This window comes from Phaethon aethereus (assembly GCF_964289735.1).
Source record: "Phaethon aethereus genome assembly, chromosome: 8".
Taxonomy (NCBI): domain Eukaryota; kingdom Metazoa; phylum Chordata; class Aves; order Phaethontiformes; family Phaethontidae; genus Phaethon; species Phaethon aethereus.
In genome coordinates this window covers 35,823,972-35,848,955 of record NC_138584.1, presented here as the reverse complement: position 1 = coordinate 35,848,955, position 24,984 = coordinate 35,823,972, and the positions used below count along the sequence as shown (strand labels likewise).

The 24,984-nt window shown below is 39.3% G+C and overlaps 2 protein-coding genes across 2 annotated transcripts in view; both read right to left on the bottom strand.

Moving 5' to 3' along the window:
- The window catches only part of MSH4 (mutS homolog 4), a gene marked incomplete at both ends in the record, with an annotated part of 34,644 nt that extends 26,609 nt beyond the window's left edge, over window positions 1–8,035 (bottom strand). Inside the window, 3 exons of the mRNA XM_082002648.1 lie at window positions 472–635; window positions 4,694–4,855; window positions 7,777–8,035. Coding sequence (XP_081858774.1) covers window positions 472–635; window positions 4,694–4,855; window positions 7,777–8,035 — 585 coding nt within the window. The remainder of the gene's footprint in view (window positions 1–471; window positions 636–4,693; window positions 4,856–7,776) is intronic.
- A 4,546-nt stretch (window positions 8,036–12,581) lies between these two features.
- Window positions 12,582–24,422, bottom strand: RABGGTB (Rab geranylgeranyltransferase subunit beta; the record flags this gene model as incomplete). The annotated part of the gene is made up of 9 exons (XM_082003095.1): window positions 12,582–12,722; window positions 15,560–15,709; window positions 16,446–16,571; window positions 18,549–18,659; window positions 18,779–18,831; window positions 20,322–20,427; window positions 22,669–22,866; window positions 23,958–24,065; window positions 24,243–24,422. The coding sequence occupies 9 exons, from the start codon at window positions 24,420–24,422 to the stop codon at window positions 12,582–12,584; spliced, it is 1,173 nt and encodes a 390-aa protein (XP_081859221.1).
- Between the last annotated feature and the right edge of the window lie 562 nt (window positions 24,423–24,984).

Below are 24,984 nucleotides of genomic sequence, written 5' to 3'. Positions count from 1 at the left end.
AATACTTGGCTCTAAACTGAGTGAATTCCATTTTGAACTGAGAAGGAGTATTTATGCAACCATACAAAGCCAACCCTACAGCTACCCCAACCCCTGCCCACGCACATTTATGCAGTTCTGCTCTCAGAGTCGTTTAGCCTGATGAAAAATATTTGCAAGCTCTACTACCATGTATTGTCCAATGCTCTTCAAAACAAGGCATCTCAATCCCACATAGGTCAATCACACTATTCTCTTGCAGAAAGGCTATTCTTTTCAAAACATTCTTTCCTCTTTATGTAAAATCTGAGGCATAGTAAAGAAAAAAGCAGTCCTTTCAACACTGCAGATTTTCTAGAACTTGTTACTTTCACTGTTGAGAAATCTCTTCTATGAACTAAAAATTTCATTTCCCATTAGTTGTAAGCTTTTTTAAGAAAGAAAGTCACAATTAGCCTGTAAGGGATACAGCAATTAAGTATGCAACAATACCTTGGCATAAGTTGTATTGTCTGCAAATTGTGATAGTATCACCTCAGGATTTTTTAAGTCAATACTGGCCATTCCTACTTCACCTCTGGCAAGGCCTCTTCCTTCTACTACAGCTACAATAGCCGATGCAGCAGTATGAGCAGAGACTGCAGATGAGGATGTAACTGCAAAACAGTTGCATATATTCAGTTACAAGCCACTGCTCCACATTCATAGAATCACACTTTGACATTCCAAGTGAAGTATGTGTTTACATTCCCATATCCATGGAAAGCCCTTTCAATTTACCAAACTTAGTTAAAAATTAAAAATCCTGGTTATTGAACCAATTTAAGATTGTCAGAACTAATCACATTTCTGTAGCATGTGAAAATACAGTTTGAGTCACTACCTCTGTAGTAAACAAAAAAGATGTTTAGTACATGCCAAAAGGCATGGCTATTATTAACATTTGCCATTTTAAATTCAAAACGATGCATAGCTATTACCGCTAGTTAAAATTACAGTGTATTAATTGCAGAGAGATACTGTAGTTAATATTCCACTAAAAGCACAACTCTGATCAAGGTGGCTTAGATCTCGTCAAGTTAGGGGAAACAAATGTCTTTATATAGATACATAGATAGACAGACAGACATGTTTCATCCGATTTTACACTAAACTTATTGAACTATTCTAAAATATACATATCTACAGTATGCTTGAGTCCAAATAATTTGATTTTCATTTTGGTGGGGTTTTTTTTAAAACCTTTTTAGTATCTTAAAATTGGTTTGGCTTAAATTTTCCCAAATATAATCACAAACTCAACTAATCTTACCTCCTTCTTTAAATATCCAGCTATCTCTCCGAGACACCCTCTACAAAGACCAAGTGTGAAAATTAAGATTACAGCTCCTTAACACCTAACGTCTTCCTTTCTGAAGACCTTAAACCTCATTTTCTTACCTAGTCTCTTTCTTTGACCATGTAGATAAAGCCACCAACCCAGATGCTCTAGCGATTTGCCCAACATAACATAGCAAATCTACTTCGGGATTGTACTATAAGCCTACAATAAACCTGATGTTCATATCTAAACTGAACTCTATAGACCTATGATTCCCAATCTCATGCCATTCAGATCCAAACAGCCGATTTAAAAAATGGGGCTATTTTGTGTTCAACTAGGATTTACTGCAGTATAATTGACTGAAGACAAATTTTAACGCATCCCTTCATCTCACTCCTCCCACACCACTTCATACAGTACTGAACTTTAAATAGCACCAAGTTAAAACCCAACTGTTTTCTAGCACTACTGTTTCAGTGCCTAAAGCCTAAGTTGTGAGCCAATAAGAAGGACAATCTCAGAGATGAGGCATCATCTGCAGTCAGAACTGAGGAGATAAGCTGGGCAAAATGAGCTGACCCTCACACTTCTTCTCAACTCCCCTCTGGGTGCCTGCCATCACAGACCTGTGCAACAATAGGTCTTAACCAGTAGTAATAAGAGTTCCCACACGCCAAATTATGCTCCACTGCTTAAGAAGTACTGCTTTTAAGTGCTAGGTTACAGTACTTTCTAAATACGGCAGTTACTTAATGGGGTGATGCCATTTTAGTTTGGTGTAGTGAACTTCTCTTAATCTATGAAAGACCGAAGATATGTATAGAATGCTTCCTTTAGTAGCTCAACTAATTCTTGTTTCATGTTTGCAAAATGGTGTTACATTTTTCCAAGTTTTATCAGAGAAGGTACTAATGACATTTTGTTTGGAAATAAGCAACCAAAGATTGTGAGACTGCTATTCAAGTGAGCAAACGTGTAACTTGCTGAGCAATACTGAAGTAATTACCACGCTATAAAAAGCAGCCGCTTCATACGCTTTGGTGAAACTTCTCAGACAAACTGGAAAAGCCCTTCATGATCTCAGTCTTCTTAACTGCCAGCTAAAAGCCAAACTAAACCTTACAATAGTAGAACTGAACAGATTCTTCACTTAATGCTTCTTGAATTCACTTAAATGTTCAGAAGAGATGCCATTATTAAATGACTATTAAGTCTAAAGTATTTAAAATAAGAAACATACTTGCATGTACAAGGCATGCCCCATTTACACTTTCATAAACAGGTAAGCATTACTGGATTTTGATAGCATAGACATATTCACTGATCTGAAACACCAATAAACTCTACCTGCTTCGTAGTCATTTACATTCTTTTCCACCATTACCCTCCCTTGCTCTTCACAGAATTTGCTCTCAAAAAACAATGAAAGAAGAGCATTCTCAAAACAGAACAATCCTGCTAAGAAGCTAAGAAGGCATAATACACCAAACCTGCCACTTTCTTCTGAGTAAACTCAATTTGTACCCCAAGAATCACAACTAATCCTACCAGAAATCTGGAAGGGCAAGATCTGAATCAGAGTTTATCTAAGAACTTAAGATTAAAAGACTGTTTGAACTGCAACTGGCTACCACCTGAGCGAAAGCTTTGATGCTGCACACAACCAAGTCTGAACCTTCATTTATTCTACCCACGTTCTGTAGTCCACAAGACGTCAATAACAGCGTTCACATAAAGTTTCATCTGAGGCCTGCTGAAAATCAGCAGCTGATCACAATATTAATATTCTTTTAAAAGCAACTGCTAAATATTTTAGAATATGTATGGTAGTTACACAAATTTTATTTGGAAGACAGCTAGTTTTTCAGTTTGTCACACTAAAAAAAAAAAATACAGTGACCAACCAATGTTCTTCAGAACGTGACATTCTGGATATGCTGACTTCAACACAGATCAATGAAATTGATCAAGGAATGTCACGTACAATACAGCAAACATAGGCAAATATATAGACGTACACACATAAACACTGAATCAGAGAATCTTTTAGTTTGGAAGACCTTTAAGATCATCGAGCCCAACCATTAACCCAGCATTGCCAAGTCCACCACTAAACCAGGTCCCTCAGCACCACATCTACACATCTTTTAAATACCTCCAGGGATGGTGACTCTACTACCTCCCTGGGCAGCCTGTTCCAATGCATGATAACCCTTTCGGTGAAGAAATTTTTCCTAATATCCAATCTAAACCTCCCCTGGTGCAACTTGGGACTGTTTCCTCTTGTCCTATCACTTATTATTTGGGAGAAGAGACCTTTCAGGTTGTTGTAGGGAGCGACAAGGGCTCCCCTGAGACTCCTTTTCTCCAGGCTAAACACCACACGTAAAATTAAAGCAAACTGAAGATGTGGGCTGGTTTCACTGTTAAGTTGCATAAAGTCTAGAGAAACCTGTTCTGTGGGTTTCAACATCAGAGTTACTCTTACTGCCCAACTCCTGGAATAGCCACAAAGAAAACTGTGGATCACAACAGCTATAGGAAATTACAAACTTCATGTTACTTACATTTTGCAAAACAGTAATTCAGTCCAGTAGCTGGTGGCGAGCCAATTTGTATTCTTACCAAGAACAGATAATTTTTTAAAATAAGTTTTTAAATAATTTAATTGCTTCAGAGAACTACCATTAAATAACTTTAAGAACACTAACGACTGAACTGACAATGATTAGTCAGACTGTGAAAGAACTAACTTTGAATCCCGTTACTTCTGCACTACCAGAGCACTCAGATGCACGTAACACGGCACAAGGTATCATTACCCTCTAACACAACTTTGCTCATAAGCGGCACTGCAAAATGTATACCCAATGAGCTACTGTGGAAGTGTTCTTCTGAAGAACTAGTGTTCTACACCTTTGAAGATGCCAACTTAAAAATGCATAAAACTTGCATCAAGAAACTTGAGAATGGCATCATGATATGTGATGTGCAGTGCATTACAAGCATAAAAAGAAACCCTGACTAGAAATGTGCATAAATTTTGGCTCTTCAGTCACCACACAAACCAACATGTCTACAAAAATAATGCCATTTTGAACAACTTAAAAAAAGTCTGAATTCTAACTATATCGATAATTTATACATTAATGCAAAGTAAGTGACAAGAGGTTGCAACACCGTAACATCTACTCAGCATCTAAAGCAGTATTTTTCCCTATGAGTGCATCTTTCATTGGCAGGCAACCTCTTTAGTACAAAACACATTATGTTTTGTGTTTGATTATGTTTCAGTATCTTACTGTATCACATTAAAAAATAAAGTACGTTTAATAAAATAATGTTAGAAATGTAAGTAGGACTATTTCCTTTAAGAGCTGTTCATCTTACCTGAATATCCCAGAAGAGGCGTATGGCTTCTGCAGACAGGTCTACTAGAAGAGAGAGGTGTTTTTCCTATATATGTGCTATTCAGGCCTCGCACAGAAGAACTCGTGAGATTCAATGTGCTAGTGTTTTCTACACAAGAACTTCTGTCCCCAAAATATGATTCTGGTGGGGGGGGGGGAAATTAAAAACAGCCATATTAAACTGTATATCATTTAACTGAAAAAAGAAAAAAAAAATCTGTTTTTATTCAGAAAGCAACATATGTAAATACACAGCTTAGAAAACTTTTTCTTACTAGAAGTAGAGATATCCAGGCAATAACCTTTAACGTCATTCTATAAAAGCTCTCCAAAGTAGTACAAGTATAAAATGAAATAAAGATCAGTCTGGTTTGAAAACAAGCTTGCACAAATATGGTTATTTTCCACAATGACATTACTTGCAGCACCAATAAAAATCTTTTTTTACATTGTTGGACTGAAATAGCACAGTAGATGTCACTTTACAACGCATAATTTCAATTTCTAATGAATTCTGTATTTATGAAAGAATGCTGTGTCAGCTCTATCTCGCATTTGCCCATCAGTTTTAAAATCCATAGCTGAAGCTGCAAATGTGTTTATGAAAATTTTAGTTTTTAAAGCTGAGCATTCTCTTTTAAAAAAGGACAATAAAACAAAGCAAAGAACTGTGCTCAAAAAACTCCCCTGCTTGAGAATAATCTCCCTTTGAATTTATAGGGTTCAACTCCCAGAAATCATACAGTAATCTGGGACGTGTTTGTTCTCTGCTGTTTCTTTTACACCTGTATCTTAAGATTTATCTACATTCTTAAATCCTGCCAAATCTCTTTTTCTGAGATCATTCTCTAATTTTAAAAAAGTATTTAAAGTATTTTACTTGTTTTCAGTTCTCTTGAGATTACTAAAATCAACATCACATCCTTAATTTAACTTGGATAACTGCTTTTTAAGATTAAAAAAGAAATTAAAGCATAAACATAGTTTTTCCATTTAAAACTTACAAAATTCCAGGTATTAAGAGAAATGCAAACCCAAATGTTTCTGTTCCTTCTATTACGTTAAAAATCGATCTACAAGAAAAAATACTTCAGTATTGTTCTCAGATAACCCATTAACTGCATGACATTTTCTCACAGTTGGTACAACTGTGTGGTATTTGGGGTGGCAGTGTTGTTGTTTTTTAAATCTTACAAAATTGTGACAGATGCGAAAAAAACAACATTATTAGTTCAGACCAATTTTTTTTTTTTTAAAGAGTGGACAAATCAGCATTGCAATGCATATAGATGATTTTTAAAAATAGCATTCACTTAGATTGTGGTGTAAGTTCACTCAGATGTTTGGCATTAGAGAATTTGCTATTATCTTAGAATGTACTGTTTCTGGCATAACACGGAGAATAACGTAATTTTAAAGATGAACAAAACCATCTACAGATATTTTTTTAAACCAACATTTAACAATTAAGTTATTGCCTACTCAAATTACTCTTCTACGTTTTGTTTGTTGGTTAGGTTTTTTTAGGTTTCACAACTGATCACGTACATTACCCAAAACCATGTTACCATTCTCCCAATTTATGCACAATGGAGATTTATGTCCTTCAGAATGCATTTTCAACAAGTGTTAAAAGAATTTCCCATTATTTTTATAGTTTTTCTACTGACAAAAAAAATAACATTTAAGCCATTTTTTTCTGCCTGCCAATGTAACCAAGGTGGTAGGGAATTAAAATAAAATAGGGTTAGAAAATAGGTTTGTGAATTTGTAGCAAGTTGTAACTATAAGAACATTATGTACCAGCAATGCTGCTCAAGAACCCACCTAACCCTTCCCATCTTGATTTAATTATCAAGGAGTTAAGTGTAACATCGTGATCATGGTATTATGTTTTGTTCTAATAACAAGTAGCTAGAGAGAAGGAACACCTTGGTCAGTTCTACGGTCCGGTGGGTAGGTAATTATTCATTCTATAGTCCTGTCTTAAAACAAAGGACTGTGGGGTGAATGATTGCATATTGGACCGACAGCCCGTGAAGATCTATTTAGTATTGCCAAGTTTAAATGAACTTAGAGGGAAAGGTAATTCCGGCAGGGGGAGATCGCGACCACCGACTCGGAGACCACCCATTCAAGAACCTCTGACTCAAAAGATTAAGGAAGTAAAATCCCAAGAAATTATAGTGAGCCTGCGTGGTCATTTACATGTGAGGCGAGGAATATTTAACCAATCATTGTATGGAAACTTGATGAATATGTATTAATCTTGCCAATAAATGTTTGATTTTTGAGCTGATCGAGGAACACGATTTAGGAGGAGCTATCCCCCGTGTTCCCAGCACTGAAAATAAAGAATGCCTGCCTTTTAACACCACATTGGTGTTACGAGGTTTATTCCCGATTTTGGTGACACCAAGACACAGACTTTGACAGCACGATCAAGTCTTACGACTGCTTGACGTACACACGTTCAGTATGCAGGAGCTGTGGAGGGGACTTGACCTCAGGGGGAGCCAAGAGACTGGTGTTGATAGCAGCTTTAGGTAAAGGATGGCAAATACCAGCGTTCCATTGGCGGACCACGACATTCTTACAACACATCAATTTTGAGACTTAAAACTGTCTCAAAGGCCAGGCCAAAAAACCCAACCCAATAAACAAAAACACTGCTACAAAACCAACCAACCAATTAAAAAAACAAACCCCAAACCCATAACCAAGTGAACGTGCTCCAGGTCTCCTACTAAAGCAAATACCGTGCTGCAATTCAAACCAGTTTATTGACCCCCCCCTGGGAACTCTGATACTGGTATCTAAAAAGTTTATGTACAGAAAATAATAAAGATTTACTTAAAGAAGTGTGAAGAACGACTACCATTGTTCTGACGGGCAGAACGAAGAAAGAGGTCGCTAAAATGCAGACATGCTGCTGCCCACTTCTCAGTATCCAAGAACCGCTTGTAATTGCTCTCTCGAAGCCCGACGCAAGCAAAGAGGGCAGGAGCATAAAAGAAAACGTCAAGACGCGGACAGAGATGGCCGCACCGCGCCGTACCCCACCTCCTTTTCCGGAAACCGGCGCCTTCACCCTGCTACTACTGATAGCCCGGCCGGGAGGGAGGCCTTCCCCGCTGGAGAAGTCGCCGGTGCTGTCCGCCGTGCTGCGCGGCGTCTGCAGCAGCCCGAGGGTATAGCGGGGCGTCTGCTCCACTCGCCCACCCAACCCCGACGTGGAAGAGCCGCGGCCCGTATAGGACCCTGAAGCGGATGAGACGGGCGCCCGTCCACACGTGTGCGCCTTACTGCTTTCTTTCAGCATCGTCACCTCGCCCAGAACAGGCACCGTGTCAGGCTCAATGACACCAGCCAACTCCCTGGCAGCCCCGCCTCTCAAAATGGCGGCAGCGGCGCCCCTCCCGCGCATGCGCACGTCTCACCCCTACACTGCGGCTGCTCCGCGCTTACCCCGGCGGAGCGCCGCCTCGTGACGAGGCGGCGGCGAGCAGCCGCTGCGTCGCGCGCTGCCGCCCGGTGCCGGCACGGCGGCGCAGGGCCGCACATTCCGTGCCGAGGTGGGGTTCGGTTGTTTAGACTAAATATAGTTGCTGGGCATGTAATAAATGGCATTGTAAGTATGAAAGGGTGACGCAGGAACGCAAGGAAACGGTCTGCTATGCTCTTTAAAACGGGAATAAAGCATTGAGACACAGCGTTCCACATCCCTTCTTCGGCATTCGGGGGACCTTTTAGCAGGAGCTTCACAGATGCTTTCCCCCTGCTCAAGATCCCAATAAAAACCATAAAGCTCGTTTACATCTAGGATTGTCTTAAATATATGTGCTTCTAGGCAGGGTTTTGAACACTGTAACACTGCTTCGTACATTAGCATTTAAAATACACCACTAAAAGTGTCTCAATCAAAATTCTGGCTAGACAATATTCTGTCTCTGGAACTTAGCGACACCTGCATTAAAAACCACTCCAAAGTGAAGCCAGCCTTTACAAGGCGCTCTTTGTGGGCAGTTGCGGTTTGGCAGCTGTTCAGCTCCACAGCAGAAGTTCTCCTGGCTGCACCTCCTCAGCTGACACCTCCAAGGCCCCAGCCTCCTCATCCAGAACAGGCGCCTGCGCTCCCAGCATCGCGCGTCGTCAGTCAGCTTTAAAAATCTGAGCACCAGAAACTTCAGCTTCACCACAAAGCAAAGGCTGGAGGACAGCAGTTACTGCCACTGTCCTGAACTTCAAGTCCTACACTTGAAAGGGGGCTTTGAAACTCCTGTGTAAGGGAATTGTGTAGGTAAGTGAACCACGTTGAACATCCTGTATCTTGTAGTTAAGGATAAACCACAGAACTGGCAAGAATTGGTACTAAGTTGCAGTAAAAGCCAAAACAGAAAGGAGCATGCGCAGAAACCTGCTAAAGAAGAAAGTTCACCCAAAGGACAGCAGAAATAAGGGGCTTGGTATCACAAACGACCACCAGGGACCAGCAGAGGACCACCGACTCATTTGACAACGCATGTGTCAAGGACATTTGAATATGTTAAACACTTCTTGGAAATATCATGAGTATGCAAGAAATTGCAATGAATATGAATGTATGTACTCTATGTAATTCAGATGCTGGTAACACGAGGCACGTGTGTTAGGAGGACATATCCTCCATGCGTCCAGCGCTGTAATAAAGATGTCTGCTTAATAACACTTCGATGTTACTGAGTTTGCATTTCTTTGAATCATTTTTGCATTTCTTTGAACCACACTGAACTTTCCATATGCATTCAGACTCCTGAAGCTGGTGTTAGACCGTCTCTTCTTCTCTGACAGAAATCCAAGTGTATGGCGACAAAAGCAGAACCAAAAAGAACGTCCAGCTTCCTTCCTTTCTTACGGTCACAAAATCGTAAGGCTGAATTTGCCTAACCAAGCTGTTTCAACAAAACTGAAAGGAAGCATCTTTGGAATAATGCACATACTTCTGGACTTTACCATGTTCTTAGAAGGTAACAGAATGGCTGCTGATCACAGAATCATTAAGGTTGGAAAGGAGCTTTAAGATCATCTAGTCCAACCATTAGCCCACCACCACCATGCCCACTAAACCATGTCCTGAAGCGCCACGTCCACACGTTTTTTGGACACTTCCAGAGATGGTGACTCCACCACCTCCCTGGGCAGCCTGTGCCAATGCTTGACCACTCTCTCAGTAAAGAAGTTTCCCCTAATATCCAGTCTAAACCTCCCCTGGCGCAACTTGAGGCCACTTCCTCTCGTCCTATTGCTGGTTACTTGGGAGAAGAGACCAACCCCCACCTCACCACAACCCCCTTTCAGCTCCCCTCAGCCTCCTCTTCTCCAGCCTGAACACCCCCAGTTCCCTCAGCTGCTCCTCATCAGACTTGTGCTCCAGACCCCTCACCAGCTCCGTCGCCCTTCCCTGGACACACTCCAGCCCCTCAGCGTCCTTCCTGTAGTGAGGGGCCCAAAACTGAACACAGGATTTGAGGTGCGGCCACACTAGTGCCGAGTCCAGGGGCATGATCCCTGCCCTGCTCCTGCTGGCCACACTAGTGCTGATATACGTACACACAGATTTTCTTTTAATAAACATATTTACAGACACACAATGTTTTATGTACCTGAATTATTCATTATTCTTTCACAAATTCTTGCAAAATTTATTGCTGGGAACATTAGCTACACTACAATACTTAAAGATCAAGTACCAAGATAATGACAGGATCTTTCCATATAAAAGATCTCCATGGGGGAAAAAAGTTATGAAAGTACAAATTTCTGAAAGCCTTTAAAAAAAAGACCTGGAACTGAAGACTGAGAACAGGAGATTAATTACTGCAAACTTTCTAACCACATAAGCTCAGAAAAATATCAGTACTTTTAACAACAGAGGTAGATGGTAACAATTTATTCTGCACCAAAATTATACAAGTCTTGACATAGACACATTGGGCATCTAATTGTTTTCACAGTACGTTTAACAGAAAACGTAATTTTGTTTGCATAAGAAGAATTGTGATGACTCCCTTTCTACAAGTACAGTATTTTTAAAAACTGATGTAAAGAACAGAAGAATATTCTTAGTTTTTAATTTGTACACATACTCACCCCTTTTTTAAACTATAATCTTAAAAGATCTTTAAAAATCACATCAGACTTAGGAAATGAAGTTGACCAGACCTTCTTCAGAGAAAAATTCCCATAATATTAATAGGATTTCAATCTACAGTGACGTGTTCTACACTGTCATGCAGTATCACCCACATATGAATTCCCAGGGTGTCCCAGTCTATACTAGACTAGAAATTATGAAGAGGATTCTATTTTGTCTACACAACATGGAAAAAATGGCAAATTCCTATGTACTGAACAGTGTTTCCTTAAATGGAAAGAAGTGGCACTTACAAAGGTAACCTGGAATGAGAAAAATTTATTTTAAAATTTTCTATTGAACTTTACAGTTAGATAAAACCTAATCAGTGCTCTCATTCCCTTGCACTCAACACAAAGCATACTGTAACTTTTTTTCCAAACCTTGAAAAATGAATTAGTTAATTCCAGACTTTGACCAAAGGATTCATCAGGCACTGGACAGCTAAAAAGATGTGGGTTTTTACCTTATCTAAAAGCCTGTAGAGAAGGCTTAAAAAATTACTAGAAATATTTCAGCATTCAAATATACATTCTCTCTTTGGAATTCTCTACAAGTAAAGGTTCACCAACAAGTTACTTTGTCCAGTTCTATCTTACTCTCTGCTAACACAAATAGGCTGGATAAAACTAACCGGCTTGCTTTTAAAACTGTGTTTCAAACAAATTTAGACCTTCTTTAAGTGTAAGTATGTATCAAAGTATCAAAGATTCCCTCCCCTCACAATGACCTCTTACTGTATATAAGAACTGGAATACCATTCAGTCTCAGCCAGGCTGTATGGAATGTAAATTAAGAGGCAATTTTAGGGCTTCTGTGAAGACAAAGAGGGCTTCATGCTTCAGAGAACAAGTATTTTCCAGAGCTAGTTTTATTCTCAATTACACCATAATCAAGTGTTGGCAATTGTTGTCTCAAAAGCTATGAAAGCAGGATTTCAACCCAGCAACAAACCTGGGATCAACTCTACATTCGGTTACAAGACACTGTCCTATAGAGACCATCTCTAGAATGCTCAGTGTTAGCAAGTTACACTATACGTACTCAAGGTATGCTAGGTATGCTCTATTTCAAATATCAGCAAAATTTTTCTAAGGGACTCATCAATAAATGAAGACATTTATATACTTAATGGAACCATAATTTTTGTTTTCACCGGTACCAATTACTATCAGAAGAAAAAGCTTTTTTCTCAGTATATAAAACTGATGGCAAACATGAACAGAAAGAATGAGACAAGCGTGCGGCATTAAATGCATGGCTTGAGTAGGGTTTTTTGGTTGGGTTTTTTCATATTCTTTTAAAGTGCTTTGTGTGATCCACCATCAAAACATGCTTGTGTAAAGACAGATGCTAGCACAGTTGATATGACAGGAATACAAAAATAAAGCATTCACACTATTGCTTTGACTTGAATATTTAAAAAAAAACGCAAAGGCCCATATATTTGGATACAGATTAGAAATGTTTCTACATCTCTTATATACAACCAAAGAACACGTTACACTCAGATTATTAGAACCAGCCTGTTCTGATACAGTTTACAAAGTGACAAAGCCCACAGTAAAGCTATTGCTTTACTTTCGTAATGTAAACACATCTCAAAGAAGAATATGCTAACAGTTTCAGAGATGAGATGACTTAAATCCGTAAAACCAAAGCAACAGGGCGTATCAACCTTTTGTCTCTATGAGGCTTAGCTCACAAGCTCAGGCTGTACATTTATTCTTCGAAGGACATCTTCTGGCATACAAAAGACAGGATTGACGGCCTTAATTTGTTCTTCTCCTAATAAAGATAGTCCAGCAATTCCAAATAAGGTGTGAAATGGATCCACCTGAGAGAAGAAAGAAAGTTTGTGTCCATTCCCAAAAGTCAATCAGCTTTTCATTTGTAGGGAATGAAGCTTTTGTTTGCTAGCAAGAGAACTGCAAATCTCCACGGCTGGAAAAGACAACACAACCCGACAAACTTTCATTTGTGTGTTGACAGGCAAGACAATTTCCACAGCATGCACTTACAATACCATGATTTGCTCAGAAATGCTTGTTGACTGTCTGCTGCTAAGATGATTTTCAACTCTGAATCTGGCAGGAAGCACTCACGTGACTCCATTAGCAGACAATGTCATAGGGTAGCAGCAGCAAAGATAATAAAAATTTTAAAAGTAAAATTGATGATCTACAAGTACCACTTCCATAAATTCCCCATTTGCTCTTCAGCAACATTATAATGCTCTCTAATAGTCTCTGAACACATCGCTGCGCTGTAAAATCTTGAGAGGGGAGCAGCCACCTACTGTGCTAGAAAACTGAAAGGAAAAAATACCAGAAAGAAAAAACCCAGAGAGACAGGAGCAGCTATTTGGTATCCAAGTATTCCTTCACTGTATGAACCTTCCCCAAAAGCATGTATCACCACATGACCACATGACTGCAATAAAGTCCCATGCCATAAGCATGCTGCCAGTGGAGTTAATTAGCCATTCTACAAAATCCTATCCAAAAGTACCTGTGCTGTCTGGTGCAGCATACATTCTGTTTGCATTAGTGGAACTTCTGCATCTTATTGAAAAGGTTCTATGCTGCAGTAAACTAAGCTGAATTACCATGTTACAGCCATATACAGGATCTCCAACCATTTATTACAGCCTAGAAGGTTCAAACTACACTAGCATAGGAAGTCTTGCTCCTCAATGGTTTGGCAACCACGTTACAGGTGTGGTCAATGCTCAGACATGTGTTTACTTGCTCCTTCCCAGAATGAGTACATGGCCATTACAGGAGGAGTAAAATAAGTAAGTACGTAGCAAAATAATAATACTACTAAACAGTACACTTTAGGAAGGGCAAGACAAAATTTCCTTGTACAGATGGACAGGCCCAGAAAGGAAGACAGTCCCCAATGGGAAGTGTGCAAATGAAGTTACAGATTCAACCTCTTGATTAACAGTATGGATGTTCAGGGAAACTCAGGTTCCTAGGTGTATCTACTGCTACATTGTCTGCTCCTTTCTGCAATTTTCTTTAAAGCAAATAAAAAAGTAAAAACCTGCTGAATTACAACAAAGAGCTAATAAGCAAGGCTAGTAAGTTAAGTTATCAAGAACTAACTTTGGAGCTTAAAAAAAGGACAGAGCTGTTTTATTGTCAAGTGGTTCAAAACCTGAAATACAATCACAGTGTCAAATCAAAAGACTAGAATGTATAACTAATTTCAAAAAACAACAAAAGCAAAACAAAAAATTCAGTCCTAAGACACACCCCCCCCCATCCCCAAACAAACAAATCACCCAAATCAACAAACAAAAAACCCACAAAAAACCCCACCAACCAACCAAAAAACAACAGGGTCTGTTAGGAATGAGTTTCTGCAGGAACAAAGCAAAAACCTGTAGGCATCACCATTTCTGTGGCAGTGCCCATTTCAATAATGGATGACAGGTACAAATAATACGAAATGACTGCTAACATAACAGGCAAAAACTCTCACAAAGGCACCTGCATTAGATGTAGCGGAAAGGCTCTGCGAAGTTGACACAAAGTTGACAGAAATTAGCTCAAAAGTTGACAGAATTAGCTCAAGTTTAATCTTGAGGCCAGAAAAGCATTAAGACTTTAAATGTTAGGCTTTTCTTGAGAATTCTGAAAAGGGAAAGAGTCTTTCCGTGAGCCCCTTAGAAATATAAAAACCCTCCCACCTTAAGAACACCAAAATACTTTCCAAATGACAGACCAAAGAGATTTCTCCCCCAAGTGGGAATAATTTTATCAGCTTGCAAAGAAACAGAAAGCTACTTAAGTTTTTAATGCATTTGTGGAGAAAGAAGAAGACATGGTCAGCTGCAATAAAAACAGCTAAGACTTCCCCCTGACGGTTGACAAATAAGCAGTCAAGTGTTCTATAGGAATTGCACTGAGGTGTCATAATACTTCTAATTTTATCTGTCCAGCACCCTTGAAAGATACGAATTTCATTTGCCATTTCGCCTAGGTAATCTGAATTATTTCCGCTTGAAACCAGAGAGAACAGACCAGCTAAACCACGATTGCTCTCTCAACCAAGCAGAAAATCCATACCACCAGCCTCTTCATAACGGTATCACAAAAGCTTCTTCCTCCCTCATGCCAGTGAGAGGATTTATTCAGTGGCTAGGCTGGCACAGAACAAAAGTCAGCATATAAGGATTCTTAATAAAAACTTATGACTCATTTAGATCAGGCAAAACCACCAGGAGGGCTGAAGACTACTTAACCTGCACTGGACTCTAGCTTGCGTATCATTTTACAAAACACCCACCCCCCCACCCCCCAAAAAACCCACATATCCCCCAAAAAACCACCACCAAACACAGTATTTTTACAGACATCTTCCAAGTGGTCTCGTGAGAAATTATTTGTGTGGTACGTGTTATGGGAGCCAAACCAGAATTTTTAACAAACGGCAACTGATTTCAGTGGGGGATACTACAGTGCAAGGGCAATATAAAGTATGTGCTCCCCAAGTAAGACTTCGAAAGCCACTCTATCCTATTCTTTCCTTCAAAGTAAACTGCAGGCTCTGCAAAATGCTTACACCTGGATCACGAGTTGAGTTGCACTCAAACAAAAAAACTTTGCTCTTTCAGTTGAAATTTTCAGTTAAGTATATTTTATTTAGTAAAGGATTATTTACCATATCTCCTGGTCTGTCAGCAAATCCTCCAGTTTCCTCATCCTGGCAAGCCAAAATAAAGCAGCGCAGTTTCTCTCTGTCAATCCAATGTAACCTACCAATCATCTTCAAAGATGCTAGCACCCACCATGAGTAACATACATCAGGTAGCTGGCGAGCAGAGAAGCATATTATTATTTGATTTTGTTTTACACTCAATGTTGCAAATTTTATTGGTGATTCTGCAAATTACTAGGTGTGCTGTCATAATATTGTTGCAGGGGAAAAAACACTTAAATGAGTTTCTTTGGGGTAAAAGAGAAGAAAGTTCCTGGATGCAGTCTCTTTCCAGAGGACTTCCCTTTTTCAGGAAGGGAAATTCTCTTTTTCAAACCTCTTCCCTTCTTCAAGAAACAAAACCATGAGAATGTGATTTTGAAGCAGCCTTCACCTTCTGTGGGAGATGGTAAAACAACATAGTACCTTCTTCAGAAGTACAAAGAACTTCATATCAACTAGTTTAATTAAAAAAAAAAAAAGTTGGTGGGTTATTTGTTTGCCAGTGGAGATGATTCTAGGTTACACAATTTCTTAGTGTGATGTGGAGCAGAAAAACAGTACATTTTGTACAAAGCCTACAGAAGAAATCATTCTCAGTGTCAGAAAATATTCAGGGCCTGATTTAACAGGATACTAGTTCAAGGGGTCAGCAAGACATATTTCAGTACGTGTACTTTCCTAAACTGAGGACTCAAACTAAGCATAGCTAAAGACTGCATGACAAGTGTTAGTGACAAAATGAAGGCCTGACTTCTTTGAAAAGTTCACTAAGTATTTCATAGAAGTCATGACATTTTCCAGAAATACTTCAGCTTAAAAAAAGAACATAAAAGAAGCCAACTAATACCTTCTCTGGTCGTCCGTTGAGACCTCCAGAAGGTAACTGACGTTCACAAAGCCACCAACCCAGCAAGTCAACATTTATTTGATGCAACTGGTCTGTTATAGCCAGAAATCCTGTGCAACAATAGATCTAAAATTACAGACATAAATTTTTTGTGTATTTAAAAACTAATTATAGCTTAGCAGACTAAAGGCACAAAAATCTCAAAGCAGGAATACAGCCATGCAAACACGATACAAAGTAAGCACACATTTCAACTTTTAGTTTCAAATTAGTTTTACAATTTTCCATTAGAAAAGTATATTATTGTTACAGTTGCTTTTGTATAAAAGTACCAGTTACACAATGTAATTATAGAACAGTAAGATTTTACTAATATAAGACACTAATGCAAGGTTTGGAAGAAGATTCTAAAAGATCAGGCAGAGCCATACAGTTTTATTTTAAAAACACAGACTCTCAAGCCAGGGTACTTAAACTGATTTCTGCAGGCTGCATATGGCCTTTATGAAAATTTTGCATCCAGCCAATGGTTTGTTCTTGTACGTGCCTCTTACCCGCAGGCTTGTGGAGAACAAACTAAAGACCAAATGAATTCTCTAGCAAAACCAGGTTAACCCTGATCATTTAACTAACATGGCAATCCCACATACATCTAGTCACATCAGGCTTACTTTCAATGTGCCATGTAATATATGTGCATTGATTAATCCCTGTTTGTTTTTTCCTGGGAAATAACATTTACAGTGTAACAGCATACTCTGGTCATGTTTCATGCGGTCACTAAGAAAGCAGCCAGGCCAAACTGCAATAAACCACAATATCAACTGAAGCCTGCTCATAATCGCCTTTTCCCAGTAAAATGCACCCGCAGAAAGACAACAAAAAAAGCACACATCAACAGGGATATGCCTATCCAAGAATACTGCAAAATAAATATGACAATCCCAGAAAATTTTTGAACTACCGTGCAGAAAAAGGAGTTGCCTTTTACAGCATTTTAAAGAGTATGTGAATATGCACCACGGATCTAATCCTCCCAGGAAATGCCAGCTGCAAGCAGAGTGGGTTCAGGTACTTAAATCTGACTTCCTCAAGTACTAGAACATGGTCCAGCCATTTAGAATATATGAGTAATGCTAAAGATAGAACTTGTAAGATAAGGTACATCTACCAGGTTATTTTTTTTTTCCCAATTTAAAAAAAAAAAGGGGGGGGGGAGAAAGTAGCCAACACTTTTTCTCAAGAAAATACCTCTAGTATTTTCACGTGCCAAGGTGAATTCTATGGTATTGCTCACCATAACCATGCAAAATAAGTAGATGATTGCAACAGCATTAAAATATTTTATTAAAAGTTGATTTTTATTCATAAATTCAGGTTAAGTGGAATAATTCCTTCCATGAAAAAAATAAAAATAGAAAATGTAGTTTTTATGTAAACCTTCTGCTGGAAGAAGTCATTGACATTCTCTTCCTTGAGAGATCCCTTAATTTGTTCCAATTATACACTGCATTATCTTCTCAACTAGATTTTACTGAGCATTTTTCAGTATTCACTGTCACTAGTAAAACACTCTTCAGTGCCCAGAACAAAACATCATAAGTGCTCCCATGCCCTAGTTAGGCATCTCATCTTAAAACCAACTTTCCTCAAAAAATTAAGCAAGCCTCCCATTGAGAAGGTTCACGACTCATTTTTGTGTTCATCAGCTGATAAATATCAAACATAATATACAATTGACCTCTATGTTTCATTATCATATCACAGACACAATCATAGAGCTTGTCCAACATCTCCATTAATACCCATTTCAAATTCTCTAAAAATCCTCATGCTAACTATTCCAACATCATTATGTGAAGACCGGAATTGAGTCCTAGAAGTTGTTCCCTTACGATCGTTTTTTTTTGTCCCCAGACTACAATCTCCTCAGATTTATCTACCTATCTGTTCATTTATTTTAACTAAGGTACTAGAATCAGGCATTTGGGAAACAAGGAAGGTACAGCAATCAACATCACTGATAGATATTGTAAAGAAACATTTACAGGCAGTATGTGATGCTTGCTAATTTAAAACATTTCCACATAAAGAAAAACTCACCTGTCCTGCATGGGATTCGGAACCTGGTCTACAACCAAATCCTCCATCAAAGTTCATACAGGACAAAACAAATTCTACCGCCTTCCCCACGTCAATAGCATCCAGCTTTCCCTGCAAGTCAGAAAAGCAACTAATGCACGGCATATTCTACCAAATTAATTAGCTACAGAAACTTCAGCAGTACCAAACAGAAGATTCTGTACTCCTGTAAGTAATGATTTAGGACTTACCAGAAGTGCAAGAGTTGCTGCAGCACAGAAGGAGAACCTTGTATCTATTTCTCCTAGAATGTAGGGGGTAGGGAATGAAATAAAGAGTACTTTTATTAACAACAACAAAAATACATTTAAATCACCACTGAAAATATGGAAAAAAATGTTAAAATGCTAGGTTTTACACTGAACAACAAAAATCAGCCAAAAACTGCCCCCTGTACTGTTTCCTTTTCCAGCCCATGGATTATTTCCTCAGTAATTTAGAAAGTGCACATTACAACTCAAGTGATCTGTATGTTTACTGCACATAAAAGCTCACACCTTATTTTAAGCTGCTGTATAGTCAGATATATATCCAAACCAATTCAACTAGTGGTAATTTACAAATAACTATAATTTCAGAGTTTATCTGTAGTGCTCTACTAGATTATAGCAGAGCAGTGGACTCAAAAATACTCAGACACAACTCTTGATCTGCCTTAAATTTGAGCAGAAGTAGAAGCCATTTTTGTTTTCAGAAGACAACCAATGAAAGTTGCAAGTTTTCTTTTTCATACTTATACCTGGAAGCTAAACCAAAAACGCTACACATACAGCACAATGATTGCTCGGCAAGTCCATGCCAATACAACTCTCCTAGCACAACCTACCTCTGCGCAATTAATACTTGAAGTCAAAATTTAAAATCGGACCCAGCCACAAACATTCATTTTTTTGGCCAAACTGATGCAAGACTTTTCTTCTTAAGAAATACACAAGCTGAAACATATAAAACTTGTGCTGTTCTGTACTACATCAGGTAACACACTCCTTCAGTTGCACTGTAACTGCCTTTCAGAAATAACAAAAATCCATTCCGCATTCAGTGCGTTTATTTCAATACTTTTAACAAAAAGGATGCAGCAAACTATGAACCATTTTAACACACAGCATAACAGCTACCTTTACAGTAGCATACATATACTGCCATGATCTTGATTGCTGAATTTTACCAGAACAAAAAACATGAGCAATATGCAATAGATTGCATTAAAATGCAAGCATTCCATGGGGGTAAGTATTTTTTAGAGTAACTAAATATTTAAGCTGCAACTTAAAAATGCCATCTTTGCTCATAAAGAATTTATGTGCAGAAACAAAATCAGTATGAGTACAAAACCAGTTTTCCTCATTCCCATATAGTGAAAGATCCTGTCATAGCCAACATGGATAAAGGTCACAACTGACTGCCATTAAATAGCAAGCATAAAACATTCCTTATGGAATAGTATATCTAGTACATCAGAGCACTGTCAACTTACAAATGCTCAAAGGTCGTCTTCTTTAAGAGCTGGAAAATTTATTTTTAATACACGAATGGAACTGAAGTTTAGAATATTTATGAAAGGAATGAAACACAACTCTGTTCTTCGCAAAAGCTTCTTTTTCATAACTCAGAAAATAAAAGAAAAAAAAAATCACATACAATACATAAGCAAAAAGACTATCCAAGGAAACTTAAGTTCACTGGCTTACAAGCATCCACCTAGTCACTCAATTTTAAATATCTAAAAATTACCCCATTTGTCCCCAGCAAATGATCCATCTTCTTTTTGCAAGTTCTGTATATATTCAACAATTTTATTTACATCAACAACATGGAGACTATCATATAAGATAAGAATCTGGAAAAAAAGACACAGTAACAATCAGAGAGAGGCAAAAATTTTTAAGATTTATTTCTTAAAAAAAAAAAAAAAAATCCTACACTTCCAAAAGACTTTATGCAATGGACTGTGAATACTATTTGGTAAGGTTTATTAAAATAAAATTTCATTCACCGCAATTCATCTATCTCTAAAAACTTTAAGAAATTACCAAATGAAAATGTAGGCAATTCAAGCTGAATTCTTTCATGCTTTGTTACTTTTCAGCTTCCAACTCTCCTTTCAAAAGCATATTCAGGTTGGTTTGTTTTTATGTTAGCATTATATAGAAGAGAGATTTGATTATGGTTAATTTTGTAATGGTATAATGACATCCTAGACTTAAAAATTTGTAGTTTGCTGTACTGCTGCTACTTGGATATGTGCAAGTGTAAGTTAAGCAGCTAGTTACTAATACCACTTAACAGTCCAAGCCTGTCAGCAATTATTAGTTTTGAATTATCAGACTTCTATCTACATTCAGTTTTTAAACATAATGAGTAGATCCAAATTGCAATAATCTAAGAAAAAGTGTGAACAATATTATTAGACACAAGCTGTACAGTCAATGTACTCTGGAAGAAAAATAAAGGTCATAGTAGGGAATACAAAGTTTTCTGAGCTAGCCCTGATTTGAACCAGTAAACCCGTATGACACAATGTCATATGAAAACAACAATACTGTTTCTGGGCCCCAGCTGGTTTCATGTCTTTACTCATAACTTGCATAATCTGTAAAGAGAGTCATTAAGAATTTATTATAAACAGCATAATAAAAAGCACAGTTTAAACTAAGCAATATTATAGTGCCAATCCTGAAAAACACCAACTATAAATTCGAACACCTAGAGCTTGCTGGAATCTTTAAACTGTTAGATAAAATTTAAGTCTTATGGAAATGCAAAAGAGAATTTGTAACTCCAACAGAAAATATATAATCAAAGCATGCCCCCCTAAAACATTGCACCCATTTATAAAAAGGTAGCAAGGAGGACCATGGGAAATACTGACCCAGCAGCCTCACCTCTGTGCCTGGGAAGATCATGGAGCAGATCCTCCTAGAAGCTATGCCAAGGTACATGGAGGACAGGGAGGTGATTCAAGACAGCCAGCATGGCTTCACCAAGGGCAAGTCCTGCCTGACCATCCTAGTGGCCTTCTATGATGGAGTGACCACATCAACTGATCGAGTTGAAGATGTCTCTGCTCATGGCAGGGGGGTTGGACTAGATGACCTTAAAACGTCACATTCAGCACAAAGATTCTATGAACACCTTAAATCCAGCACACTTTCTTCCTAAAACAGAATGCTATCTTATTTATTTGCAACACCATTTAAGTATTTCTTCCATAAGGTTGGACTAGGGATACATTATGCACGCAATCAAGAACTTGTTCAGAAGCATTTGAGCCTTTTCGGTATATTTTTCCCACGACAGTTTGCATGAGGAGGAGAACAAAACAAAAAACCAAACAAAAAAACCCCACACAAACAAAAAGGAGAACAAGAAATAGTGAGAAATTAGAGTTATAATCGATATAGTTATAATGAAAAAATAAGATTGAGAATTATTGTTTCTCGGGGGAAGAGTACACACCAAATAATTTAAAAAATTATGCCAGTCTGTTGAGCATTTTATAACAATACACAAGAAAAGCAGACTTAAAGAACAGAACAAGAACTGGCTACTATGTTGTTTCTTTTGTCCAGTGCTAAAGTGTAAACACACTACACATAACTATACCGTTTATATTAATAAATAATTATGTAATATTTATATGTTGTCATCTATAGCAATCATAAGAATATATACATACAGAAAATAAAATCCAAAACTTTGCTTTTATTGGGGTGAAAGATATGTATGATCAGAATGTATACTAAGAAGAATTTATAGAATCCAAAATTATCTACAAAAAACTCCTATAAAACCTGGAGCTAAGACATATTTCAAGATGACTGTTACAAAGTTTATCATGAAGAATGCAGCCACCCATTAAGTGATCATTAAAAGCACGTTCCCAAATCTGACAATTTTTTAGGAAATGATGCAGCTAAATCCTAAAGTTTTGTCCATTAGATTTTACTTTGTTTTAAAATAAGATATTGAAATAGTTTTTGCCATTGGCATCCAACAGTACCTGGTTCATAAATCTGCAATCATCAAAATAATTAATTACGATTTATTTCTTTTTCTAAAATTACCCTGTTAAATTTACCTGGACAGCACTGAGGGTATACAGAAGGTGAGGATCATGACCTATGCTGGCACTTATTCCACCACATTCATGTTGACACGATTTGATGAATGCCAAAATTTCTTCTTTGTTCATTCGGTGCAGCTGCCCCATGAGATCCATTGCTGTCAGCCCCCAGTAAACACCACTCATCCTCAAATACTCCGACATACAGTATTCCTAAGTAGTGCATTATTTTAGTTCTCAATCAGATAAGCACATCATCAATATAGAGCAATGAAAACACATTAGTTAACATTTACAAACAGTTTGTAATATGTCAACTATCTTCCATCCCATTAACAACTTACTGTGTATCAGCCACTCACAAATACTCTGTACATCATGCACGTGTGCATATACACAGGCATACATACAGGCATATGCACACGTATACATCTAGACATGTTACATTCTCTTCCTCCTCTGTATCTTCTAGTTCAGAAGTATCAAGCTCAATGTCAAATTAAACCCATACAAGTAGTTAAGCACCCATTAACTTCAGATCATCAGTTATTACCTTGGCATCCAAACTACCACTCAAATTACCACCCCAACTAGTCCCAAAAATAGCAAGTCTAATGAAACTTACTTTCACATGCCAAAACTGCCACACTCTAAAGCTGCACTAGGAAGTGAAATCTCATACTGAATTCTCTTACATTGATTACATCACCTACACTACCTATAAACATTTTCTACATGCAGTACTTTTTAAGCACAAGAATGACAATCATAAGTAATAGTGCTTAGAGTTCTTTTGTGGACAGTAAAGATAACTGCCACTTTTCTTCAGACATAGGCAGTTACTGACATTTTTCACCTGCTGGAGCTGGAATCCTGTTGTTGTGGGCTACATCTGACAACCTATGACTATAAAACTGATAGTAGTTAAAGTGTTTATCAAACCTAGTAAGCACGAAGCAGTGCTGTGGTGACATTCAGTATGCTGTCTCATCGAAAGAGCAACGTGTAACTGCAGCTATACTCCTTGTGCATTCTAGTGGATGAAGAAACAAGTAGTTCATTCTCCAGGTCTTAGAGTAATTCTAGAGCTAAACTAATAACCTTCAAATTTACACTCAGTACATGCCAAAACTCCACAGACCTAGGGAAGCTAACAAAGACATCTTTCTTTTATACTCTGGATTGCAGAGCAAGAAGCAATTGGCTTGTGAGCACGCACCTAACCCTTAGCTCTCAGCAAGTAAGTAAGGGTTATTTTGACTGTTTATAAAACCACAGCTGTACTGAAACAAATTGATACCTACATAATCATCTTTCTTTGTTCCATATGAAGCTATATAGTCCGCATGTTTTTCCGAAAGTAATGTGCTTGGGGCATCGGGTTTTATTATAACATCCTTTTGCGGCGTCCCCTGTAAAAAGTACCAACAAAACGTCTATTGTATTGTCAGTTCAAGAGATTTTCGTACTCGAGTACGGTTTAGTCAACAATAGTAGCAGCAACTGATTGTCTGGAAACAGACATCTCTCTGTCTATTTTGAACGCGGGGCTGATTTCGTATCTCACATACTCACTTTTCAGCGATCACCAATTCGCCACAAGCAAACCGAAAACACGGAAGCAGGAGCCCTTCACCGCGCGCGCAGAGGACACCGCGCCCCTCACCCCGAAGGCCCAGGCCCGGCCCCGGCCGGACGCAGACGCTGAGGCCCCACAGCCCCGGGCTGCCGCCCAGCTTCGCCTCGCCGCGCGGTGGCCGTCCCGCCATGGCCGGGCCCGGCCCGGGCGGGCGGCCGGGGCGCTCCCGGGCCCACTCTGGCACCGGGGTGGCGAGCGCCACCAGCGTCACCGTTCGGGCCGCCACAGCCGCTCGCCCGCTGCAGCCTCCCGGCGCGCTAGGCAGAGCTGCGCGGCTGGAAGCCTGCGCGTTGCCCCAAAGGCGAAGGCGCGGGCTCCGTCAGCCCGCCGGACCAAACCCTTTCCTCGGCGCGGCGAGTGATACCCACCATCTTCACGGCCTGCACCGGAAGAAGCGTCGGCTGCGGGGCGGAGCGAGAAGCGGCAGCCCGGCAGGGCCCCGCTATAGCTGCCCGGGAGCCGCCTGCCAGCACCTGTGGTCCCGGCCCGAGACCGCGCCGGGGGCGGGCCGAGCGGCCCAGACCAGTACCGGCTGCGGGGCCCGCTGCGCCACGCGCGAGGACGCTGGGCCGCCTAGAGCCGCTGGTGTGGCCCAGCCGCTACCGGCTCCCCGGCGGGCGGCGGCTCGCCGAGCAGCCGCGGCCCTCTTGGGGTGGGGAGCGTCGTGCAGGTCTTGCGCCTCTCCCCAGGCT